This window comes from Corythoichthys intestinalis, chromosome 21 (assembly GCF_030265065.1).
Source record: "Corythoichthys intestinalis isolate RoL2023-P3 chromosome 21, ASM3026506v1, whole genome shotgun sequence".
NCBI lineage: Eukaryota > Metazoa > Chordata > Actinopteri > Syngnathiformes > Syngnathidae > Corythoichthys > Corythoichthys intestinalis.
Genome location: NC_080415.1, coordinates 39,138,141 through 39,163,993, shown reverse-complemented (window position 1 = coordinate 39,163,993; position 25,853 = coordinate 39,138,141). Strand labels below are relative to the sequence as shown.

The following is a 25,853-nucleotide window of genomic DNA, read 5'->3' as shown; positions in this document are numbered from 1 at the left end:
TGTGATCAGCAGCAAACTTCAGTCGAGCCTTAACGTGCCGCTTTTGGAGCAAGGGCTTCCTTCTTGCACGGCAGCCTCTCAGTCCATGGAGATGCAAAACACGCTTGACTGTGGACACTGACACCTGTGTTCCAGCAGCTTCTAATTCTTGGCAGATCTGCTTTTTGGTGATTCTCGGTTGAATCTTCACCCTCCTGACCAATTTTCTCTCAGCAGCAGGTGATAGCTTGCGTTTTCTTCCTGATCGTGGCAGTGACAAAACAGTGCCATGCACTTTATACTTACAAACAATTGTTTGCACTGTTGCTCTTGGGACCTGCAGCTGCTTTGAAATGGCTCCAAGTGACTTTCCTGACTTGTTCAAGTCAATGATTCACGTTTTCAGATCCATGTATGTATATTTTTGACCCAGCAGATTTGATCACTTTTTCTGTTTACCCACAATAAAGTCATAAAAGAACCAAACTTCATGAATGTTTTTTGTGACAAAGAAGTATCTGTTCCAATCACTCTATCAGAGAAAAATCAGAGTTGTAGAAATAACTGGAAACTCAAGAGAGCCGTGACATTATGTTCTTCACAAGTGTATGTAAACATTTGACCACAACTGTATGTGATCGAGTGCGTGCAAGATTGCACTTGGCTCAGTTTCATGTCCGCAGTCACATTTGTTCATTCGCCCCCTCCCATCCGAAATGGCGCTGTCAATGGCGGCCAATGAGGAAGTGTCCAAAAATGCCCCGAAAAACCAGAAGGAAGTGACACGAAACATGATTCGAACCTGTGTTTCCTCTGCCACAGACGAGCGCGTAGACCACATGACCATACTTCCAGAATCCAGATTTTTCTTATAAAGATCTATTATTTGATCGATTAGCTGCAATCAGTAACAATTCCTCAGATTAAAACCAACAAATCTCTTACGGTCCGCGAATACAGAACCAAGCAGACAACAATGACATAGGGATTGCATAAAAGGGTTAATTGAACACACAACAAAACGTGTTCTCTAAAAGAGAGACACAAAAAAAGGTTTGTGGCAGTAGATCAGGATCAATATAGAATGCCGGTGCCGATGGTGATAATTAAATGGTTATACATATCTATATAAATGAACTAGTATGCAAGCATGTTATATGGCTACACATTCAATTAAACTTGGAGTATAGGGCTGGCAAGTGGGAGCTCTGACGCTGGAGGTTAACCCCTTGGCTCAGGTACCCAAATCTTGTCTTTTAATGCACAGCTAGGACACGTAGCAATGAGTGGTCCTGTTGCCTGGGGGTTGTTTCCCAATGGCAGCAGGTCCACAAATAGCATTGGATGATGAATAATACACATTTCAATAATTATCACCACTGGCACCAGTTAAGCTGTTATTACATAAATTTTGATTTTTAATGTACAATTAATATATGGGGACGGCGGTAATGACAACGATGATGGCGGTGGTAGTGATGGTGGTGGTGATAGTGCAATGATGATGACGATTTTTGGGAAGTGACTGTATTTACATTGAATTTTTGGGGAGTAAATTGGGGGTGGGACCCAAAAAAAAGCTCGGCTTCTTCCCACTCCTTTTCAAGCTACGTATGTACTGTATGTATTTGTTGTTAATTTTTGTTAAAATCAACATTACTGCTACTATTGTTATTTGTTTTTCCCTATTCTTGCTGTTTTTGTTATTACTGCTCGAAATAATTTAATCAATCAAAAAAAAAAAAAAAATCAATCAATCAAAAAAAAAAAAAAACTCGCAACTCGCAATGAAGGGGACAAGAATACAAACTTTCAAATGGTAGCAAATTAATATCTTGGCAAGCCGCCTAGGATTGGTTTAAAGGCAGTGCTGATAAGCTTGAATTGGATGCAGGTACGATGTCGGGAACTCATCCCTCAGCTCTGTAACAAAAAAATCTGACCAGCAGCAGAATATGACAAAATCATGCCAGTTGTCATACTAGCTTCTTTAGCTAGCTAGCACAGCTATTCTCCAAGTCAAGACTAACCGCATCATCATCCCAAGCATGCATTGCACGCGTAACACATGGCGCCCTCCATAGGGCAAAACATGTCCTAAATATAAATCAATGGTATTAATGTGTTTCTAATAACATATTTTAGTAAAAGAGAACAATTGTGGCTTATTAGAGCCTACAAGTCTTTAAGACCGAGGTTCCCTTTTAAGAAAATGATCCATCACAACCTTAAAATGACAAGGAAGTGATGCAAAATTAACTCATTGCCTGCTATTAACAACAATAGATGTCCAATTTACTTGAACTGAAAGGACTAACTGTGGATGTTCTTCTTTCAGTGCCATTGACGCCGCTAAATGGAGTTTACTTGTACAGTGGGGGTGTGACAAAATATCGAAATGGTGATATATCGTGATACTTTGCGTCCCAAAAGATTATCGATACACTCGTGCCAAGAATCGAAATATCTTTAAAAAAAAAAAAAAAAACTAGTCGTTACCAAAATCTTCCACTGTAATAGTGTCTCAGTTAACTCTATGGCTGCCATTGTCGGAAGAGCGAATGAACGTTCATTTGTAATTTGAATATTCTTTCCGATTTTCAGGGCATTTACAGGTCATTTTCTGTCCTGTTACCCAAAATCAACAAGAAGTGACCTGTAAATGCCCGGAAAATCGGTATGAATGCTGTTGATTTTGGGTAACAAAACAGGAAGTGACCCGTACAATGCCCTAAAATCAACTGGAAGTGACTGAAAATCGACCTGAAATGGAACGAAATTACCATGTTGCCGGGCATTGGCTGTCACTGACTGTCATAGAAGTGGGAGGTGCCCGTTTGAAGAGGGAGGGGTTAATTCGCTTCCACCCTCCCAGTTCAAATGGATTGGACGTCTACTAGTGATAAACTTACAGCAGAAGGATGTTGTTTTTATGTTAGTTGTCTTGTAGAATATCCTAGAATGATTTCTTGACCAATGTATCGATAATCGTTGTATCGACATTCGTGGGATCGTTATCTTGAGGTACCAAGAATTTCCCACCCCTATTGTACAGCGCCTTTCTACCTTCAAGGCCCTCGAAGCACTTCACATAACATCCCCATCTACCTACTGGTGACGCAGCACCAGGGCTCAGTACCTTGCTCAACGGTACTTAGACGAGTTTATCAGGGTGTAGAATCGAACCCACAACCTCTGGGTTGAGGAACGCCTACTCTACGCCACCCCATGAATGTGAATGTTTGACACACCTGCTCTTAAGCGCTTAGTGTTCAGTATTGCATGAGTGCAAACTTTATGCTTGATGTGTTTCAGCCAGTGATGAACTACAATCCTTGGATGTTGCTGTACTTCATCTCCTTCCTCCTGATCGTGGCATTCTTTGTGCTCAACATGTTTGTGGGAGTGGTGGTGGAGAACTTCCACAAGTGTCGGCGGCACCAGGAGGCCGAAGAGGCCAAGCGCAGGGAGGAGAAGAGACTGAAACGCATGGAGAAAAAGAGACGGAGTAAGGAGAAGGAGCTGGCTGGTCGGTAGTCTTTCCACATCTTTCTGAGTCCTGCTTGGTTTGAGCCTGAGCCTTTTATTTCTGTTTGCTTTTTTTGGTTTCGCCGAGTCTGGACAAAAGCGATCCAAAAGTAGCGCTTTTTTTGTTTTGTTTGGAAAGCGGTCACTTGCTCTGAAACTGCAAACACTCCTAATAGACTCTGGCTGCTTTTCCTCAACTCCGACATGGAACCAAGTTGGATTTCGAGGAACGCTACCCGAAAGAGTCCGTTTGCAGACGGAGGAAAGATGACGGCCATTTCTTGTTTACGTCTTGCCTGTCCGGTGTAGAAATCACGCTTGGGTCAGCCCCCTTTGGAGCATGCCCGTTGGCTTTTTTCAGACGGGGCTTGCATGGTGGTTTACAGAGCTAGAGGGAGGGGGAGTTGTTCATGAATTGCCTCCATCTAAAGGAAGATCTCCCTTCCCCTCTTCTTGCATGTTTTTTTTGTACAGCCGCTGGGGTAGGGATCGACCAAGATATGGCCTTAGAAGACATTTAGGAGTGGAATGAGTGCTTTAGCCCCTCCCCTTCGGCTGTATAGTTGGTGAAAAACTTGCTTGAGTTGTTTAGTATCATTCCACTGCCTCCTCAATTGAAAACTCATGCTGGCGAACGCTAGCATTGTAAGCTGTTCCAATGGTACTTGTTGGGTACGCATTCACAAGGAGCAGTGGACTACGGTGTCCTAAAGCTAAAGAACTAGTTGCATCATTTTTGTATGATCCCTTTGACGTGACGGTGTTTTTGATTGAATGTATGTATACATCTTGAGAAATACAGATGACTTTGTTTGAAGAAATGTCTTCTCTGAGGAAAACATGCCCAATACTTGCACACTCAGTCGTAAAAGGCCCATTGGTTCTTTCTACAAATCACACAAAGCTTCCTTATACTTCCTCCCTCTTAGAATAGTTGTCTGAGGAATACCTTTCCAGGTTCTTTTCCCTCCACGAGCGTGTACTTAGCTCTTTCAGGAAATACGGTCTTCCGCTATCGGATATGTTAGCAAACGTTCCGAGACAAAAAAGGGAGATTGGTAAAATTCAACAGTCAGATGGTTAGAATTGTTGGCTTAACTTTATCGTTTTTGGTTGTTTTTGTCCAAAAATACATAGTGCTAATCCAAAAGAACTGGACTCAGAATCACTGGAAAGATGAAATCTAGGAACATTAACCAGCTTATTCTTTCACTGCTTCCTTCTGGTCTTACTCCATCCCTCTTTCCCTCTTTCTCTCTCTGCCTCTCCTCCATCTGTCCTTCTTTTCTTGCTTCCTTACTAACATCGTCTCATTCCTCTAGATTTAATGGTTCCAGGGGTGAGTTGGGCCCTGTCGGACGGCACGTTAAAAGGTACCCCGTTCCCAGCATATTCTGTTTTGTCCCTTAACTCCTCACACCGCCACCGACCATGACCGCCCATCACGGTGGCAACGGTTCAGTAATCATGGGGAGGTAGTGTCCCATCACGTGTCCCCGCCTTCCTGCCTCTCCGCCATCAGCACCGAGTCCACTGGACATGCTGTTTGCTGTTTATTTCTTTATTTTCTGTCCTTACTGTCTTTGACAGCTCTCTTACACTGTCTGCCAACCATCCACTGCACCACACCGCTGCAACAGCTTCAAGACGACTCTGGTTGTTTTAAACTGTCGGAGATGCAAAAGTGTTGAACGTTGGAATTAAGCCAAAGAAACAAATAGTATTGGAAATTATAGCGTTATGTCAGTTGCTTTACCTTGAACCAATGGTGATTTTAAAGGGTATTATAATACTAAGGGGTGGTGAGATGTCAATAAAACCGTTATGTGGCAAGATAACAAATATTAATAAAGTTAACAAAAAATAAATCACATTCATGAGCAATTATCGAAAATAGATCGAAAATTACGAATATTTCCGAAGGTATTCCGGAAACAGCCGAATGACGTCACAACAAGGAAACGAAAGGTCGAGGCAGGTGCCATCGTTGTTTATCGACGAGAGAGTTGCGTTCGTGTTTTATCAAAAAATCGCTAAAATGGTCCAAACCTGCCATGCTATGTGGTGGACAAATAGCCATTTGTCACAAAGTAGTACCCATGAGTTCCCGAACGCGAGAAAGAGCTGGACTACGCAGACAATGAGTAAAGTTCGTCCGTGCTAAGAGGGCTAATTTTGCTGACCCAGCCTCCGGCACGGTTTTGTGCGGTGCGCATATTACACCTGAAAGCTATTCGAACTATGGACAAATGAAATCAGGTTTTGCTAAGAAATTGCTGCTGAAAGCAGATGCGGTGCCCACCATACACGCGCAGCCACCTAAATGTCCCGAGATAAAGGAGCGGAGCAGCCAAGCTCGAAATGGCCAGAGTGAGTACTCTTATGATAAAAAACATATCACGCATTGGATATACAGTAGGACTGGACACATGTATAAATTATCGCTCGTAAAATATATAGAACAAATCCTCTAATCCCATTCATATTTGTGTCTGTAGACAGAGCGAAAACCTATGATAGCACAATAAATGATAATTATTCTATACATTATTTTGCAGTCATGGTGTATCAGCTTCACAAAAAGAAATGCAAAACAAACCATTCGGTGTTTCCCCACACGATCTGTTGCCGGTGTTTCATCAGTGTGATTGCTCCCCTCAATGATCATTTCATTAGGCTGCATTGGCTTTCGTTTGGGCTCAAATTGATAACCCAAAACACCAAAGAAAGGTTCATAACTCTCCTCGTCACCATTAGAAGAACGTTCGTTACGTCGGATTCGTCGCTGCAGCTAGAAACAAAATTGTCCGCCATCATCACAGCCATTCAGTACTAAGCACTGAGCCGGTTGTTTCCTTGTTGTGACGTCACGCACACAAGATGCTAGATTTCCGGGATCTCGGGCGCCGGTCATTTTAGCTTGACAATCTGGCCAAATTTCTATCATTTTCTTGGTGTTGCGATGTGTGTAATTACACGAAGTGGCATGATATGAATCCAAAAGGCATGCGTTTATGGCAAAATGATGGAATATTAGCATTTCCCCAGGTGTTGTAATACCCTTTAAACTTCCTATTGTATAATACGGTACCCACAAAGTACGCTAACAGTTAGTGTCCCACCCGGACAGTGTTATTTTTGGCAGCCCTTTTAATTTTTGTCTAAGTCTTAGTCTTTCTGTCTGTTATTCTTTTCTGGATGCCATGAACTGTTTTTAAAATTTAAAAAAAAAAAAAAAAGGCCAAGAGTTTAAGATGACACTCAACACGCTAAATGCTAATGCGAACGTTATGCTAAGGCTACAAGTTACATTTAGTGTGTGATGCTCACTCAGCAAAGACCTTTAAAGTGCGTATGACAGGATTAAAAGTCTTAAATAGCATTATTACGTAAATTAGAATCATATGCTGAGACGATTCGACTATATACAGCAATTTGATAAAGCACAGATGACGAGAAATTAGTCTTTTAATCTGCCGTTTAGCCCGTGCCTGTCATTATAGCGCTTTAGCGTCCCCAATAGGAGGATGACATCGGCAGGGTCACGGTTTCATCTGATTTAGAATTCAGCCCATTGAGAGGGAATTGTTCAGAATGATTAAAATGCGACAAAGAGAGCTGCAAAATATCATTGTTTCAATCTCTCTGCTCCAATAGTTTTACAGTATATTCTTTTTATCCAAGTATTTTTTTCCTCAATTGCTAAATAAATGGTATGGTCATAACAAATACCAGTCTTGTGCTAAATGGTATATGAAATATTAAAAAAGCATTTATTCAGTACGACATGGCAAAATTACTCCAAAATGGTCAAAACTGTCAACTTCTTGCACCTCTGAAATGATATTTTATGCCACCGGATTTAGTCCTACTTTCCCTGCCCCGGCTTTGGAGAATGTAAACAAACCAGGAGGCGTGACAGCTAGCCGACAGGCTAACTCGAACCGAGTGACGTTTCAGAGTCCTATTTTCGCTTTTCGAAGCAAAAAATCACACAAAACTACCTCGGATCATCTCACACGGCAGCGGGGTTGTCGATTGTCTTCGCCGATCGGCAATCCGCCCGATGGCGAGCAAATTACAGCTCGTCGTTCCCCTGCTAGGGGCAGGAAAGCTCATTTGCCGGGGAATGACCGCCGGACAAACCGGCCGACGTCAGAGGAGGGCTTAGCTGCCACATAGTCAACACGAATATGACCATAAATTAATGCTTAACTACACAGCAAAAACGCAAACAGTGAGTAAGCGGCGTCCAATTGTTGTGTGAAGCTAACAAGGCAGGATATGTCTGAGAACTTTTCTACATGTCCGTCCATGATCAAACGTATGTACGTAAATATTCCTTTATTTATAGTGTTTACTTTCTAATCACTGTATTCGCGGCAAGGAGCATTGCCAGCCACAAAAGGCAAGCCACCTCCTTATTAAAACGTGTCTCATAATCCCAGTATTTGACATAACACAAAATACGATGTTTACTCACTTCCTTGTAAGTCGAATGGTCCCAGTTATCGGACTTGTTTTGGCCACTCTCCGAGGGTGAATGGGAACTTTTTGAAACCTAAAAAGGCTCACACGCCTCTCCCTGGTGCAGCAACAAAACCCTGCAGCACATTTGGGTGGCGTGATGCGAAAAATAAACGAATTCATCCGCAAAATCAGCTGAATTCGCACACCATCTGCATGCTATAAAGCAATGCTGTATTGTGAGATGCTGACCCGGGTGATGTCACATTGGCATTTGTCCTCAACCCTAGACTGGAGCCGGAAGTCACTCATTTGCATGGCGTGGGATTAGAAAAACTGAATAAATAAAACGATGGCTTCCACACACATCCAAGCGGTCCATTTCATTCAGGAGCATAAAATACCGTGTGAAATATGAAATAAACATGCTTTTTGGAGTCATACGCACTTTAAAGGCTAAAGCAACATACTGTAGCATATCAAGCCAAGATAATGGGCAGGGGGTGCACAACACGTCACATGAGTGACAAGACCAAACACTGCTAGGATGCGTGCGAACGACACATACGTTGAGGCATTTGCCGGGATGAAATTTTGACAGTAGGATAACCTTAAGCAAAAATACCGCAGATCCAATAGCTCTGAAGTTGAGAACCCATAACAAGATTGTGGTTCGAGCTGGTACGGGATCATGTCTACCAAGATTGAAATGCAAACAGAACGCTCGTTTGGATCTGCATTAAAATGAAAATCAACCGGCCGGCTCGCACTACCAGAACTCCAAAAATGTGGCAGCCGTAATAACATTGGTAATAATTAATTAATTAACTAATAATAGCACAATAATAATGGATGCCATTTGACTTGATTTGATTTTTGAAACCTACAGAAACAAAATGGCATTATATGTACTTTTCGAGAATAAAAACACTTTTTTTGTTTCTTTATTTGGCTTCTATTAAACCTACAAATGTGTCTGATCATTTTGCCTGACCTACTATCAGTAAAAACTTGTTGATATAAAAATCAAAGTATATACAGCACTGGACAAAAGTATTGGCACCCCTGCAATTCTGTCTAGTAATGCTCAATTTCTCCCAGAAAATGATTGCAATTACAAATCCATTGTTGGTAATATCTTCATTTATTTTGCTTGCAATGAAAAAACACAAAGAGAATGGGGGGGGAAAAAATAAATAATGATAATTTTACACATAACTCCAAAAGTGGGTCGGACAAAAGTATTGGCAACCTTTGAAAAATCATGTGATGTTTCTCTAATTTGTGTAATTAACAGCACCTGTAACGTACCTGTGGCACATAAAAGGTAGCGGCAATAACTAAATCACACTTGCAGCCAGTTAAAATGGATTAAAGTTGACTCAACCTCTGTTCTGTAACCTTGTGTGTACCACATTGAGCATGGACAAAAGAAAGAAGACCAAAGAACTGCCTGAGAAATTGAGAAGCAAAATTGTGCAGAAGCATGGGCATTCTCAGAGATACAAGTCCATCTCCTAAGTCCTGAATGTTCTTGTGTCTACCGTGCGCAGTGTCATCAATAAGGGTAAAGCCCACAGTACTGTGGCTAACCTCCCAAGATGTTTTAGTTTGAGTATCTGCCGATCCCGATATTTCCCGATCCGATTGATTTTTTTTTTTTTGCTCCCGATTCAATTCCAATCTTTCCCGATAATTTTTCCCGATCATATACATTTTGGAAATGCATTAAGAAAAAAATGAATAAAACTCGGACCAATATATACATTCAACATACAGTACATAAGTGCTGTATTTGTTTATTATGACAATAAATCCTCAAGATGGCATTTACATTATTAACATTCTTTCTGTGAGAGGGATCCACGGATAGAAAGACTTGTGACTTTGTATATTGTGACTAAATATTACCATCTAGTGTATTTGTTGAGCTTTCAGTAAATGATACTGTAGCCATGCCCAAATGCATGATGGGAAGTGGAACCATGACTGTGCGTCGTGCTACCAATTGATATATCTTCTCTGCATTGGGAAATAACATAAGGTGTTAAGAAAAAGATCAACTGTAACCTTGCTTCCCCACATTGCTTCCCATGAAATCTCTGATCATAGGGAGAGGGATTGTAAGGCTTTAGCCAGTTAAAAAAATGCTCCAAAGGCTGCCAAAATTCACTCTACTCATTTTACGCTGCCTTTTATCTCTCTATATAGGTAAAACAGCGCCATTACAGATTGAGCGAGAAAATGCGTGAGTGGGTCTGGCAGCGCATGCATTAATTGCGTTAAATATTTTAACGTGATACATTTTTTTAAAAATTAATTACCGCCATTATCGGGATAAATTTGATAACCCTACCTTAAGCCTAAAGACTCTGGATAAGTGTAACATATTATGTCTGTAACGTTAAATACAATTAGAAAACGATTTAGTTAAAAAATATATATATATTTAAAAAAGGCATGTCCAATATTTTTTTGCCGATTCCGATACTTTGAAAATGACGTAATCGGACATCTCTAATTACTACCAAAGAATTTCTAATTGCAATCATTTTCTGGGAGAAATTGAGCATTATCTGTGAGAATTGCAGGGGTGCCAATACTTTTGACCAGCACTGTATTAGTTTTTAAAGTCTGTACAATCCTTGTCGACTTTTTACTGTTTGATTCAGCAGTTTTTCCATGTCGATTGCTGTGTCAATGTTTAATGTGTGTTTTGAGATGCCGGGCATGTTGGACGAGTTCCCGTGAATTCCAAGCAAACATGTTTTAGCTGTAGTCTGTCTATTTTGTACGTTGTCCTACTTGGTACTTTTGTTTAAAAAGCTGTGCCCATACTTTGGTGTATTCCTAGTTTCAGACAGTGCAGGTTTCAAGCAAACTAGCTGTTGATAAATTTGTCTCTGCCATAGCTTTGCAGGGCATTTATGAGATTACTGATTGATGACTTGTGGCTGGCTTCTGGTTGACGTGAGGTGGAAGCTCAGGGTTAAACATTGGCAACGTTACTGTTAAAAAAACAAAAATCAAAAACCGCTTTCCATCATAATGTCACCGCTGTTACTCAGCACGCCACTCATGCTGCCCTGTTGCTTCTCTCGATCATCCGATCCCACTTTTCAGTTGGTTCATCGCTCAAGTATGACTCAGAAAGAGGTGTCAGTCTGCCATGCGCACCAGCACAATATATGTGTGTCCGTCTATCATGTGTACAGTACAAGCACAATGTGTACGTATGAGAGAGTGAGTGTATGAATTTGTCACTGTCAATGAGCATAATGCATACGTTTCACTCAGCGAGAGTGTTTGTTAACACGCCTTGTCATGTTTGAATGATGGTAGGCTGTGTATTATTTATTTTATGCATTTCTTCTGGACTCAACAATTTGCTCTGCTGCTTCTCTTCACTTTGAGTCATGACTGGTGACTGGTCTCTTCTTTTTGTGTTGCATCGGTACCGATACGGCACTAAAATCACATCAGTACTCGTAATTAACGTGTCGATACTGCGCAATATGCACTCTAAGAGATCTAGTTTCCAACCGCCGTTGGCCCTAATTAATATGGCCACTTGCTAGGCACCCTCTCACCAATTAGTTTATCACTAATAGATGTCAAATCATTCGCTGCTAACCTCCCACTTAAAATGGATTGGACGTAGGGCTGTCAATGGCAGCCAATGACTTAAGCAGTGTCTGACCAAGCCATTCAAGTGAAATTGAAATTAAAAGAAAAAATATATATAGTGATCCCTCGTTTTTCGCTGTTAATGGGGACCAGAACCCGCTGCAGTAAGTGGGAAAATTGGGAAGTAGCGCCCCCCCTCAAAAAAAAATAAAAAAGAAAGAAAAAATATATATATCTGTATAGAATTTATAGAATTATTCAGATTTAGAGAGATGATACGGTCATGTTAAAAAATGAGGACACCCCATGAAACGTCTTGTTTTTCTTTATCTCTGGATAACAAAGTGATTTTAATTGCAGGTAAACAACAAACATATCAACAAAAAATGCATATTCTAACTGAGGAAAAAGAAAGGACACCCTTCTACCTAATAGATAGTGTTACCCCTTTGGCTGTAATAACTTCAGTGAGAACAATGGCGTAAGGTTGGTCTCAACATTGGTAGAGACTATATACAGTGGGGCAAATAAGTATTTAGTCAACCACGAATTGTGCAAGTTCTCCTGCTTGAAAAGATTAGAGAGGCCTGTAATTGTCAACATGGGTAAACCTCAACCATGAGAGACCGAATGTGGAAAAAAAAAAAAACAGAAAATCACATTGTTTGATTTTTTTTTTTTTAAGAATTTACTTGCAAATCATGGTGGAAAATAAGTATGTGGTCAATACCGAAAGTTCATCTCAATACTTTATTTACCCTTTGTTGGCAATAACGGAGGCCAAACGTTGTCTGTAACTCTTCACACTTTGCTTGGTGTAAAGAAATCAACTGTGGGAGCAATTATTAGAAAATGGAAGACATACAAGACCACTGATAATCTCCCTCGTTATGGGGCTCCATGCAAGATCTCACCCCGTGGCGTCAAAATGATAACAAGAACGGTGAGCAAAAATTCCAGAACCACACGGGGGGGACCAAGTGAATGACCCACAGAGAGCTGCAACAAAGGCCACTATCAGTAACACAATGCTCAAATCCTGCACTGCCAGACGTGTCCCCCTGCTGAAGCCAGTACACGTCCAGGCCTGTCTGCGGTTCGCTAGAGAGCATTTGGATGATCCAGAAGAGGACTGGGAGAATGCGTTATGGTCAGATGAAACCAAAATAGAACTTTTTGGTAGAAACACAGGTTCTCGTGTTAGGAGGAGAAAGAATACTGAATTGCATCCGAAGAACACCATACCCACTGTGAAGCATGGGGGTGGAAACATCATGTTTTGGGGCTGTTTTTCTGCAAAGGGACCAGGACGACTGATTTGTGTAAAGGAGAGAATGAATGGGGCCATGTATCGAGAGATTTTAAGTGAAACTCTCCTTCCATCAGCAAGGGCATTGAAGATGAGACATGGCTGGGTCTTTTAGCATGACAATGATCCCAAACACACAGCCAGGGCAACAAAGGAGTGGCTTCATAAAAAGTATTTCAAGGTACTGGAGTGGCCTAGCCAGTCTCCAGATCTCAGCCCCATAGAAATTCTGTGGAGGGAGTTGAAAGTCCGTGTTGCCCAACGACAGCTCTAGAGGGGATCTGCATGGAGGAATGGGCCAAAATATCAGCAACAGTGTGTGAAAAGCTACAGAAAACGTTTGGCCTCTGTTATTACCAACTAAGGCTACATAACAAAGTATTGAGAAGAACTTTTGGTATTGACCAAATACTTATTTTCCACCACGATTTGCAAATAAGTTCTTTAAAAATCAAAGTGATTTTCTGTTTTTTTTTTTCCACATTCTGTCTCTCATGGTTGAGGTTTACCCATGTTGACAATTACAGGCATCTCTAATATTTTCAAGTGGGAGAACTTGCACAATTAGTGGTTGACTAAATACTTATTTGCCCCACTGTAACAGCATAACCTGCATATGGCGGAAAACACAGACAAGACTGAAAAAGCAGTTTCTGCTCTTACACTCCTCTTTAAGATTAACTGCTGTATTGCAAAAGAACTGTTGTGTTTGATAGAACAATAAGTCTATATGCTGCCATAGCAGATTCATGGTGCATGAAGCCCCCGAAGTATTTTTAATTTGTCCGTTCGCCCCGGAAACCCTCGTTTACAGACGTCGCGCAACAGCTTTTGTTTCAACCCAGCCATAAAACAAAGGTAATTCATTATATTTCTTATTCGAAATGTCTGTCATTTTTAGCTTAGAATCATTAATTGATGTGTAATATTTCGTTTAAAAAAAAAAAAAAACTTTTAAAAATGATTCACTCGCATATTGTAAGCTTTTGAACAAATTACGTCACAATGAAAAAAATGGCGTCTGTAAAAAAAGTCACGGCTATCTACTCATAACTATCGCTTAATTGTTTTTTTTTTTTTTTTTTTTTTTTTTTAGGAGCGAGGGATCACTGTATTGTACATTTTTTCAGACAGTGTATCGATACATTGTCGACCGATACCGGTCGGGTATGGGTATTGGGAGCCAAAAATGGTACCGGTTCAACACTCCTTTTTTTTTTTTTTTTTTTTTTTTTTTTTTAAATAATTTGCGCCAAAAATGGTATCGGTTCAACACTTTTTGTTAATAAATTGGTTTACTTTCTCCCTTTAATTTCTAACCCAAGGCAGCGGCAGAGTATTTTGTAATTCCAGTTTTTGTTGTCGTTGTTATTCCCTACAGTTAATGTTCCTGTTTCTAATTGTTTTTAGACTCTGTGTTTGCTGGTTTTGAAAATTGGGCAGCCATCCTACGATTGTGAAGGCAGACACAGAGTGTAAAGGTTAACCCCAGACTCATTCACCATGGAGGAAAGAGGCATAAAAGCAGCTGCTTACAAATTTACAGTTGCTTTTTAATCTTGATTTTTAAAGAGCACTGCTTTACATGCCCATCTTTTCATTTCACAGCCATCCATATGGTCACCCATCTTTTATAGGTCTTGTACATAAGCAATTCCATTCCATTTCATTAAAAAAGGAAAAAAAACTAGTTTTCCTTAGTGCCAGTTTCTCCAGATGCATTTAAAGATCTAGCAAAGCCATTCCAGAATCGTTTCATGACTAGACCTAACTTTACATTAGAAACATTTTTTATTCTCATATCTCCAACCCTCTCTTGGACCTTCATATGATCACCACGTTCAGGGCACATGCACTATGTTCCAGAACCATACACTACATTACTAACCTGACCTACGGTCATTCACACAGTCACAGTGTACCCGTGGTGCTGTACTGTGGTGTTTTTTATCCATCAGTCCCACACAAAATCAGAGTTACGGAATCTGTATTTCCCAAAAAGACCACCATGGAAATATGGATTTTTAATTTTTTTTTATGCGGCCAGGTCCAAAAGCAACTTCAAGACCAAAACCACTACAGGCATCTTATTGTCACCTGTTGAGTCTTTACAATCTGATCGAAGGAAATATTGAAGAGCATCGGTCTTGTAGCTGCTTTTGGACTCCAAATGTGTTTTCTTTCCATCTGTGGACGACCAAAGGCAGACTCTCGGCAGGGGGTGTGTCTAAAAGGCTAATGATATTATACAGCGGTATGAAAAAGTATCTGAAACTTTTGGAATTTTTTTGATTTCTGCATAAAATCACCATCAAATGTGATCTGATCTTTGTCAAAATCAAACAGATGTAAAAATAGTGTCTGATAAACTAAAACCACCCAAACATTCATATTTTAGTTAGGATAGTATTTTAGGATAGTGTTTTCCGGAATTTCCGGGTTCGCAGTGAGGCACACTTTTGCGAAATATACGATGTTTATTGATTAGAAAATGCAGAATAAATGAGATTTATTGATTACAATCCCACAAGAGCAAGCAAACAAATATCAAAACAAGCATAACAAGTGGTAACGATGACGTTAGATCTAGCTTGTCAACCCCAGAATCCCCGCGCTACCGTTACAACACAACAAGATGTTCCTTAGCAATGAAAATCGCATACCGTGACAAATCAGCGGGGAGCCAACGCTCCGGTAAAGCGGCGAAGGAACAAAGCCGAGCGATCTGTACGTGATCCTCCAGCGGACTTCACGGGTTGCCCGGAAATGTCCGGTTCTTGTAGGAAAACACCCCGTGGGGGAGGGGACGGCCAACCCCCGCCCCCAGGCGGCGCGCGCCTTGCCCAATGACAAATATTAAAGCTACTTTTGGTTCAGCCCCTTGAAAAAGGGCTTCTCACATGGTCAACAAGTTGTGCCGTCCTGGTAACAGATGTTCTGTCCCCGCGGTAAATATTATGGGTGCAAAACAAGTTATCTCGTGAGATTCCCTCCTAACTATGGAACCCAAGGTGAAAAACAATAACAGGCGTCGAAGTGGCGGAGTAAACAAGGAGAAGCTGTTACAATGTAGGTCACAGAGGCAATCATCCATCACAAAGGCATATTGTGCTAATGTTAAGGCATCACATAATATTTTCCCCCATCAGATAGTATGCAAGCAATGACAGAAGGGGGAAAAATAAGTAAGTGAACTATCATATTTATTATGTTTTGCCCGCCCCCGGAAGCTATAAATTGAACCTGTAGCTGCGGATCAGTCTGGCACATCGATCAGGACTAATCTTGGCCGATACTTCTCTACAAAATTGCTGTTGTTCAGTCATATCCCGGGATGTGTGGCATGAATCGCTATCTTTAGGTCATGCCACAGCATCTCAATGGGGTTCAAGTCTGGACTTTGACTTGGCCACTCCAGAACATGTATTTTGTTCTTCTAAAACCATTTTGAAGTTGATTTACTTCTGTGTTTTGGATCATTGTCTTGTTGCAGCATCCGTCCTCTTTTTAGCTTTAACTGTGTGACAGACGGCCTCAGGTTTTCCTGCAAAACATCCTTTTGAATTCATTCTTCCATTAATGATTGCAAGTTGTCCAGGCTCTGAGGCAGCAAAACCGCCCCAAATCATGATGCTCCCACCACCATACTTCACGGTGGGAATGAGGTGTTGATGTTGGTGAGCTGTTTCATTTTTCCTCCACACATGACGTTGTGTGTTACTCCCAAACTTTGGTTTCATCAGTCCACAAAATATTTTGCCAAGACTTCTGTGTAGTGTCCAAGTGCCTTTTTGCGAATATTAAACGAGCACCAAAGTTGTTTTTAGACATCAGTGGCTTCCTCCATGCAGTCCTCCCATCAACACCGTTCTTGGCCATATAGTTGATGTGTGCACAGAGATATTGGACTGTGCCAGTGATTTCTGTAAGTCTTGAGCAGACACTAGGGTTCTTTTTTTTACCTCTCTGAGTATTCTGCGCTGAACTCTTGGCGTCATCTTTGGTGGACGGGCACTCCTTGGGAGAGAAGCAACAGTGCTCTCTCTCTCCATTTCTAGACAACTTCTCTGGCTGTCGATTGATAAACATCCAGACTTTTAGGGGTGGTTTCCTTTCCCAGCTTTATACAAATTACTAATCCTTGATCGCAAGTCTTTAGAAAGCTCTTTTGACCGAGCCATGATGCACATCAGACAATGCTTCTTATCAAGACATTTCTTACTATGTGTGCGTTTTATAGTGGGCAGGGCAGCTTTAAACCACTTGTCAGTGACTTAAAATGTTTGGTAAAAATAGGTTTCAATTGCTCTTTAAGTCTCCTTAGGCAGAGGGTTCATTTACTTATTTTTCCAACTTCTGTCATTGTTTGTATGCTATCCTCATTAAAATATGAAAACTTATAAAAGTTGGGGTGGTTTTACTGAAAGCAGACACTCTTTTCATCTGTGTGATTTTGACAAAGGTCAGATCACATTTGATGGTGATTTTATGCCGAAATAAGAGAAATTCCAAAAGGTTCAGATACTTTTTGATACAACTGTAATTGTTATAAATGATGATTTTTAAATTCTTGCATGAGGAAAGGAAGGGAAAATGCTGACTTCTCAGGCTGTACAAAGTTTATTCACTCCTCTCAGCCAACATGAATTTGGACACAGAGCACCATCAATGACAACCGTTGAATTGAATAAGAGCCCTGGCTCAGGGTTAAAAAAAATATTAAGGGTGTCAAACGATTAAAATTTTTAATCGAGTTAATTACAGCTTAAAAATTAATCAATCGTAATTAATCGCAATTCAAACCATCTAGAAAATATGCCATATTTTTCTGTAAATTATTGTTGGAATGGAAAGATAGGACACAAGACGGATGTATACATTCAACATAAGGTACATAAGTACTGTATTTGTTTATTATAACAATAGATTAACAAGATGGCATTAACATTATTAACATTCTGTTAAAGCGATCCATGGATAGAAAGACGCAGTTCTTAAAAGATAAATGTTAGTACAAGTTATAGAAATTTTATATTAAAACCCCTCATACTGTTTTCGTTTTAATAAAATTTGTAAAATTTTCAATCAAAAAAATAAACTAGTAGCCCGCCATTGTTGATGTCAATAATTACTTACACAATGCTCATGGGTGCTGAAGCCTATAAAATCAGTCGCACCCAAGCGCCAGCAGAGGGCGACAGAACTCCAAAAAACACAATTAACAAGATGACATTTCACTGTGCTGTCATTTTAATCTGTTTGAGCGGGGCATGTGCGTTAATTGCGCCAAATATTCTAAAGTGATTAATTTAAAAAATCAATTACCGCCCATTCACGCGATAATTTTGACAGCCCTAAAAAAAATATATGTATATTTTGTGCATGAAAGAGTTAAGAAACCTCCCTGCCCTGTTTTTGCTACAAAAGCTATCAGCGCACCTTCGCTAATTGGCTCGCAAAGGAGCGCTTTATAATACCCGGAGGACTTTTTCTTTTCATCTGATGGCGCAATGAAGCGACTGAGCGGTCAAGCAACCTTTCCAGTCCTCATCCAGTTCATCCAGCCACCCTCTGCGGGTGCTGGCAAGACTTCAGGAGCAAAAGAATCACGTATGCTAGGTCTTTTTTCTGAGAGGATGGCTGCAAAAGAAATGGGAGAGGACAATCATAGGGACAACCTCCTATTTACTGTCTAGCTAAAATCACATGCACGAAAAGGACATTCGATTTAGGAGAGATTTTGTATACCATATAGTCACTCTGTCCATTGACTGACCTCGCCCACTCTTCTGCAAATCTCTCTATGAACCATTCGAAAGTATTGGAAAATGAACAGTAACACTAACTAACCTCTTTTTCAGATTTAAAAGCCCTTTCCCTAACACAACAGGTCTACTTTACAGTGTTTAATTGTATGACGTCCTATCTCACTGTATAAATGGCACCCCCCTCCCCCCTCAATGCCCCCCAACCCTCTCCAAACCCCACTTCCAACAGAAGCTCAGAGTAAGCCATACTACTCGGATTACTCCCCCACCCGTTTGATTATCCACAAGATGTGCACGAGCCACTACCTGGACCTCTTCATCACCATCGTCATAGGACTCAACGTCATCACCATGTCCATGGAGCACTACCAACAGCCAAAGGTCAGATGTGGAACGTGGAATAACTGTCTTTTAATAGTGTTGCACCGATGCCGATAAAATGACATCATTGGTATCGGCGAGCACTAACAAACCGTTGGTTGCCCTACCCAAGATGGCTGCCAGCTACTCACGCCGCCGCAGTTTTTTTTTTTTAGCTGTTGTCAGTAACGGACAATGAGTTCAGCAGTGTTTGACTACGAAATAATAGCAATTCCTGCAAATAAACTAATAATTTGCTGCAACGATTAATCGATTAACTCGATTAGAAAAAAGATTTGAATCAAATATTGCTGCTTCGAGGATTCATTTTGTGTGGTATTTTAAATGTTTGTTTTTAAAGTGTTTGCATTTAGGTTAATGGGTTTGGGTAGATACACTGCCCCCTAGTGGCAACAGTGAATATGACATAGCTCTTTTAAAAAGAGTGAATCATAGACCTTATAATGTATTGACAGAATATATGCTTAAATCCCCAAATTCTTTATAGATTTGGACGTAAAACAGTCTCGATTCTTGGTTAAAAGCAAAAAAAAACCATGAAGTTAGCATTTATTTAACGTAAATATGCTGAAGTACAATGCTAGTCTGTTAGTGAATGTAGCTAGCGGCCGCCTGGTGCAAACAGAGCTTTTCCGCTGAAAATTCTTGTGAATAAATGCCTAAATCCCCTCATTCTTGATAGATATGGACGTAAAACATCTTGATTCTTGGGTAAAAGCAACAACAACAAAAACGTGCGGTTAGCATTTATTTTACATAAAAATGTCGAAGTACAATGCTAGTCTGTTAGTGAATGTAGCTAGCGCCCGCTTATGTAAACAGAGCTTTTCCGGTGAAAATTCTTGTGAATAAATGCTTAAATCCCCAGTTTTTTAAATAGATTTGGACGTTTAACAGTCTCGCTTCTTGGTTAAAAGCGAAAAATCGTGTAGTTAGCATTTATTTTACGTAAATATGCCGAAGTACAACGCTAGTCTGTTAGTGAATGTAGCTAGCTGCCGCTTTATGTAAACAGTGCTTTTCAGGTGAAAATTCTTAAGAATATATGCTTAAATCCCCAAATTCTTTATAGATATGGACGTAAAACAGTCTCAATTCTTGGTTAAAAGTATTTTTTTAACTATCAGTTCAATATCGGCATATGCTGATAACACACAGTTGGGTGTTTGAATCTGTTTAGGGAGCCAAAAAATGGTACCGGTGCAACAATGATTCAATTTGTTCATTGACTAGGCTTTTTCTAACTTGGTTATAATTAAATAGTTATCGTGTGTATTTGTTTGTGTGTATTGTACTAGTTGGTCCTTGGTCAAGGACAATTCCAATGATAACATAGCAATGTATGTTAGAGTAACGTAAAAATTGGAGGATTAGTTATCTCATTGTCTAAAGGGCAGTTTTTACATATGTATGACCGATCAAACGCATCCAATATTCCTGGAAATAGCTGCAGATTTTGCTACAATTACGATTCCAGGTTTTTGTTGCACGTAGGGGTCAAACGGAAGCCATGTTTCCTTTCAAATAATATCAGACTCATCATGCTGTTTGATTTCCTTTGCTCTCTCTTTAGGAATTGGATGAAGCATTGAAGATCTGTAACTACATCTTCACTCTCATCTTTGTACTGGAGTCAGTCTTCAAATTGGTTGCCTTTGGCTTCCGACGCTTCTTTAAGGACAAGTTAGTATTTGAATCATTTCTACCCCAACAACTTCTTGTTTTCTTTGTATTATTGTACATATTTTGTTTAGGTGGAACCAGCTTGATCTAGCCATTGTGCTGCTGTCTATCATGGGAATCACTCTGGAGGAGATTGAGGTCAACGCTTCTCTGCCCATTAACCCAACTATAATACGCATCATGAGAGTGCTGAGGATAGCACGAGGTATGAGCCAGCAGATCTCCAGACTCAATTTGAGATGTCTTTGTAAGGCGTCCGCTTGCCCGGGAAACTCCTCATTCCTCATTTTTATATGGCAGATCTCAGTGTGGTTCGGATTGATGGGAGTCTAGCAGATGGCACCGATGAAAACAGTCAGCTAACAGTTAGTTTGAAGAGTAAAAGTAGAGAAGTCTCAATCATATTATGTTTGCACAAGTGTTGTTTTTGTCAGTGAACTTTTTTCATGTCGATAACTAGCTAAAAACATGTTTTGAGAGACCAAAACATAACGAGTTTTCATCTGATGAGAATGAGACGAAAATGCGCAATACGTAGATTCCGTCACATGTTCACAATGTGTGACATTTTATGTGTAGTTAGCTTGCATCGTAGCAGTGTCTGGTTGTGTCACTTGTGTGACGTGCTGCTGCTCCCAAGGCTTGCAAGCACGGTGAGATTTTTTTTTTTTTATCTTGGCCAGAGAAAATATGAAATGTTGCTTTAGCGTTTAAAGCAACACTAGGTAACTTTTCAACCTTTATAAAATGTTTTCAACACATTTGTGATATGTCAACTGACAACTAGTCGAAATCGGTATCAGGAGATCAGAAAAAAATGCTCAGGGCGCAACAATTGTTTGTAGCATGAAATCAGAGAGACAGCGAGAACGGAAAATGTTATTTGATATATGGCAAAATGGCTTTTGGAATATGGCAGTTTTTTGACGTAAGCAAAATGGCTTTTGGCGAATGGTAGTGTTTTTGACATATGGCAAAATGGCTTTTGGCATATGTCAGTTTTTTGACATATGGGAAAATGGCTTTTGGCATATGGTAGTTTTTTTGACATATGGCAAAATGGCTTTTGGCATATGGCAGTTTTATTTTGAGATATTGCAAAAAAGGCTTTTGGCATATGGCAGGTTTTTTTGCACATGGCAGCTTTTTTTGGATATGGCAAAATGGCTTTTGGCATATGGCAGTTTTTTGGGGGGGGCAAATGGAAATGGCTTTTGGCACATTTGGAGTTTTTTTTTTATATGGCAAAATAGCTTTTGGCTTATGGCAATTTTTTTGGCGTATGACAGTTTTGTTTTTTTTTGATATGGCAAAATGGCTTTTGGCATATGGCAGTTTTTTTTGGAGGGGGGCAAAAGGCAAAATGGCTTTTGGCATATGGCAATTTTTGGGGGCGGAGGGACTAGCAAAATGGCTTTTGGCATATGGCAGTTTTTTTTAAACATTTGGCAAAGTAGCTTTTGGCAAATGGCAGTTTTTGGGCATATGGCAGTTTTTTTAGATATGGCAAAATGGCTTTTGGCATATGGCAGTTTTTTGGTATATGCCAGGTTTTTTTTGGGTGGGGGTACATATGGCAGTTGTTCTGACACATATGCCAAAAAAACTGCCATATACCAAAAGAACTGCCATATTTAAAAAAAAAAACTGCCCTATGTCAAATACCACTTTTTGCTCTCGGCCCTGCTGTGAAATTAAGCGCACACTTACCTTACTGGCTGTGTTCATCGGTCCAGCGAAAAATGGGATCCTTCCATATCACGAACGCTGACCGATTAATAAGGTCAACCTACTGAAATTAATTAATATTGTGTAAAATCAACACAAACGGGGGCTAAAGTTGCCTAGTCATGAGACGGCCAAGTAAAGGAACAAACCATTTGTTTCTCTTTCTTTAACATTTTTTTCCTGGGCTTCAATTTCCCTCATTGCTTGCGATGTTGAGGAAAATATTTTAATTGCATAAAGATGTGGCTTGTCGGAGCATAAATTACCATCATTTTCTGAAATGAATCATGGTGTTAATGTTGCTGTCCTGGTAGTACCTTGGATCAACTCTGACCTATCTGTTCTTTAGCGAGAGCCTCATATGGTAGCGTTTACTTATATGAGGCTCGACGTCACGTCATGCGTCACATCAAGTGATAAACTCGCTATGGCTGAATATAAAAAAAATAAATAAATAAGGGCAACATTTCAGTCTTATACTCGTGCCAACAATCATTAAGTAACAAGAGCACTCAGAGAGTTCAGGCTCTGCCAAGGTATTAACATTTGTCACCTGCAAAATCAATGCATGAACAATTAGGAAGAGGGATCTGAGTGGCTTAAAGGAATTAAAGTTGCATTCTTCTGGAGGGAAGCGAAAGTCATAAAATCCTGCACCGGTGCGACAAATTACAGCTTGCTTGGCTTGGTAACTTTAAGGTTAAATGCTCTTAAATCAAAATGACTACTTGTGTAGCTCAGATCCAGATGAAACATGAAGATTATTTTTAATCCTCCTTTGATTAGGTGATTCAATTTTATTAAAGAATGTGTTTAACATCTGGAGAACTGTTTAACATTATATTGATGCGAAATGCATTTTGCAAAATTTAAAGGGGAAGTTCAGAATTTCTGACATTAGGCTTATTCTTCGAGTTAGCTGGGGTTTAATTAGTCGAGTCGGTGGAGTTGGTTTCCACAAATTTCGTGCAGTTTTTGAGTTATTTGTTAGTTTCAGGGCTCCGGAGTGGCTAAGCTAATGCGAGTCAGTGGGGTTTGCTAGCATGCCAATATAAAATATGTTTGTCTTTCACTGTGATTGTTTTATCGCCATTAGTTATGACACTAATTACCTCCAAGTCATCCTTGCCATGTTGTGTCAGCTCAACTTTTGAACCTTTCTTACCGTTTTAGGCGCAATTCATGGATTTTGATGTGCATCAGGGTCTCTTGTTGATGTATATTCCTTGAGTGACTGCAAACTTTTAAGGAATAACTTCATAATAATGTGTTTGTTTGCCCACAGTACTGAAGCTCCTGAAAATGGCGGTGGGGATGCGAGCTTTGCTGGACACCGTTATGCAAGCGCTGCCTCAGGTACATTACTATTACAGGATTGTGAAGGAAAAGTGTTGATTTTTCCTTGTCACAGGTTGTTTTATTGTTATAACGGACAGGAGATGATGACACAGAATTCAGGAATAAAAGAGAACAAAGAATTTACACTTAAACACAGACAAACAGAAAAGCCATCACATTCCGGTAGCGGGACACAGAGTGTGTTCCGCCTCCCAGCGCCTACACTTTTTATGTACTTCCTTCTTGGGGGAGGGTTAACTTACCCTAAATACTTGCTTTGAATGTGCAACCCCCAGCCCTGATCAGATGACATACACTGGTAAGAGTACAAAGAGCCTGTGTGAATATTGGAAGAAAAGCTATGACTGCTCCCACATATGATTATTGTGAATAAATTAGGGCTGTCAAAATGATCACGTTAACGGGCGGTAATTAATTTTTTAAATTAATCACGTTAAAATATTTGACGCAATTAACGCACATGCCCCACTCAAACAGATTAAAATAACAGCACAGTGCAATGCCAACTTGTTGCTTGTGTTTTTTGGCGTTTTGTCGCCCTCTGCTGGTGCTTGGGTGCGACTGATTTTATGGGCTTAAGCACCCATGAGCATTGTGTAATTATTGACATCAACAATGGCGGGCTAATAGTTTTTGATTGAAAATTTTACAAATTTTATTAAAACGAAAACATTAAGAGGGGTTTTAATATGAAATTTCTATAACTTGTATTAACATTTATCTTTTAAGAACCGCAAGTCTTTCTATCCATGGATCGCTTTAACAGAATGTTAATAATGTTAATGCCATCTTGTTGATTTATTGTTATAATAAACAAATACAGTACTTATGTACCGTATGTTGAATGTATATATCCATCTTGTGTCATATTTTTCCATTCCAACAATAATTTACAGAAAAATATGGCATATTTTATAGGTGGTTTGAATTGTGATTAATTACGATTAATTAATTTTTAGGCTCTAATTAACTCGATTAAAAGATGTAATCGTATGACAGCCCTAGACTAAATGGAAATATAATTCTACAATTGCCTCTGTCGCAGTATTTGTACTTCAATTAGTGCACCAATACAGTAGTAAAATGCTGTCATCGGTTCAGCGAATACTAAGAAATAACGTGCCAGAGCTGTGCAATATGTACTTTTCACCTGCTAGTTGCCCTACCTAATATGGCAGCCGGCTACGCCTACCGCTCTAGAACAAGGAGTTCATGTCGACCTTACCAGTATGATGATCATCCTCTGCTGTGAATTTCAATGAGTTCATCACGAGTAGAAATCCAATCCATTTGATTCCACCAAATTTGACACGAAAAACGACATTTGTTCATACATAAACCGCACTGGACTATAAGCTGACCTCACCGCATCATGGGGTATTTACACAAAAAGATCTTAACCTGTAACACTGTCAGCAAATCACCAAATGAACCATCATGAAGCTTTGCAGCTAAATGTTTCAAAGCTTCATGATTATTTATTATTATTTGGCCACCACTGATCCCTTGGGGGAGACAGTCAACCTCTGCTGCCACCTGCTGTCAACACTGTTGTCATCCAACATGCCTCCTAGCATGCATTGCCGCGCTAGAGATGTAAATAACGATCAAAATCCATGTTCTGTGCTAATAATTTCTTCAGTTACTGCTCCAGTTTTTTCATTAATTGCTAGTTATGGTATTTGGTAACACTGTATTTGACAGTGGCGCCATAAGATTGTCATAAGACAATCATAATTATGACATGACACTGTCATGAGCAACAATAAATGCTTATAACAGATCTCATTTAGTGTCATCCGGCTAATTGTCTCACTTTTTAATTGATGGAAAAGATCTGCGTTGGACATAAATGGAGTTAGTGACATAATTTGCCGGGTGAATAGGTTCATTGAAAATAAATGAATAGCAAGATAAAGAAATAATAATAATATTTACAAAACAGGAAAGCCTGAAGCTGCTGCGGGGTCCTTCCTGTGTCCTACTGTCAGTCATTTGATGTCCATATATCGGCCAGACGATAT

At 39.9% G+C, this 25,853-nt stretch overlaps 1 protein-coding gene across 16 annotated transcripts in view; it reads left to right on the top strand.

Moving 5' to 3' along the window:
• Positions 1-25,853, top strand: part of cacna1g (calcium channel, voltage-dependent, T type, alpha 1G subunit) — a 340,555-nt gene that overhangs the window by 279,043 nt on the left and 35,659 nt on the right. For 9 of the 16 annotated variants that reach the window (XM_057825943.1, XM_057825945.1, XM_057825952.1 and 6 more), the window contains 6 exons: positions 3,295-3,487; positions 4,830-4,880; positions 18,908-19,059; positions 20,633-20,742; positions 20,814-20,947; positions 23,756-23,826. In XM_057825943.1, coding sequence (XP_057681926.1) covers positions 3,295-3,487; positions 4,830-4,880; positions 18,908-19,059; positions 20,633-20,742; positions 20,814-20,947; positions 23,756-23,826 — 711 coding nt within the window. Of the gene's footprint in view, positions 1-3,294; positions 3,509-4,829; positions 4,881-18,907; positions 19,060-20,632; positions 20,743-20,813; positions 20,948-23,755; positions 23,827-25,853 lie in introns of all 16 variants that reach the window. The other 7 variants (XM_057825957.1, XM_057825946.1, XM_057825958.1 and 4 more) reach the window with 5 other exon arrangements.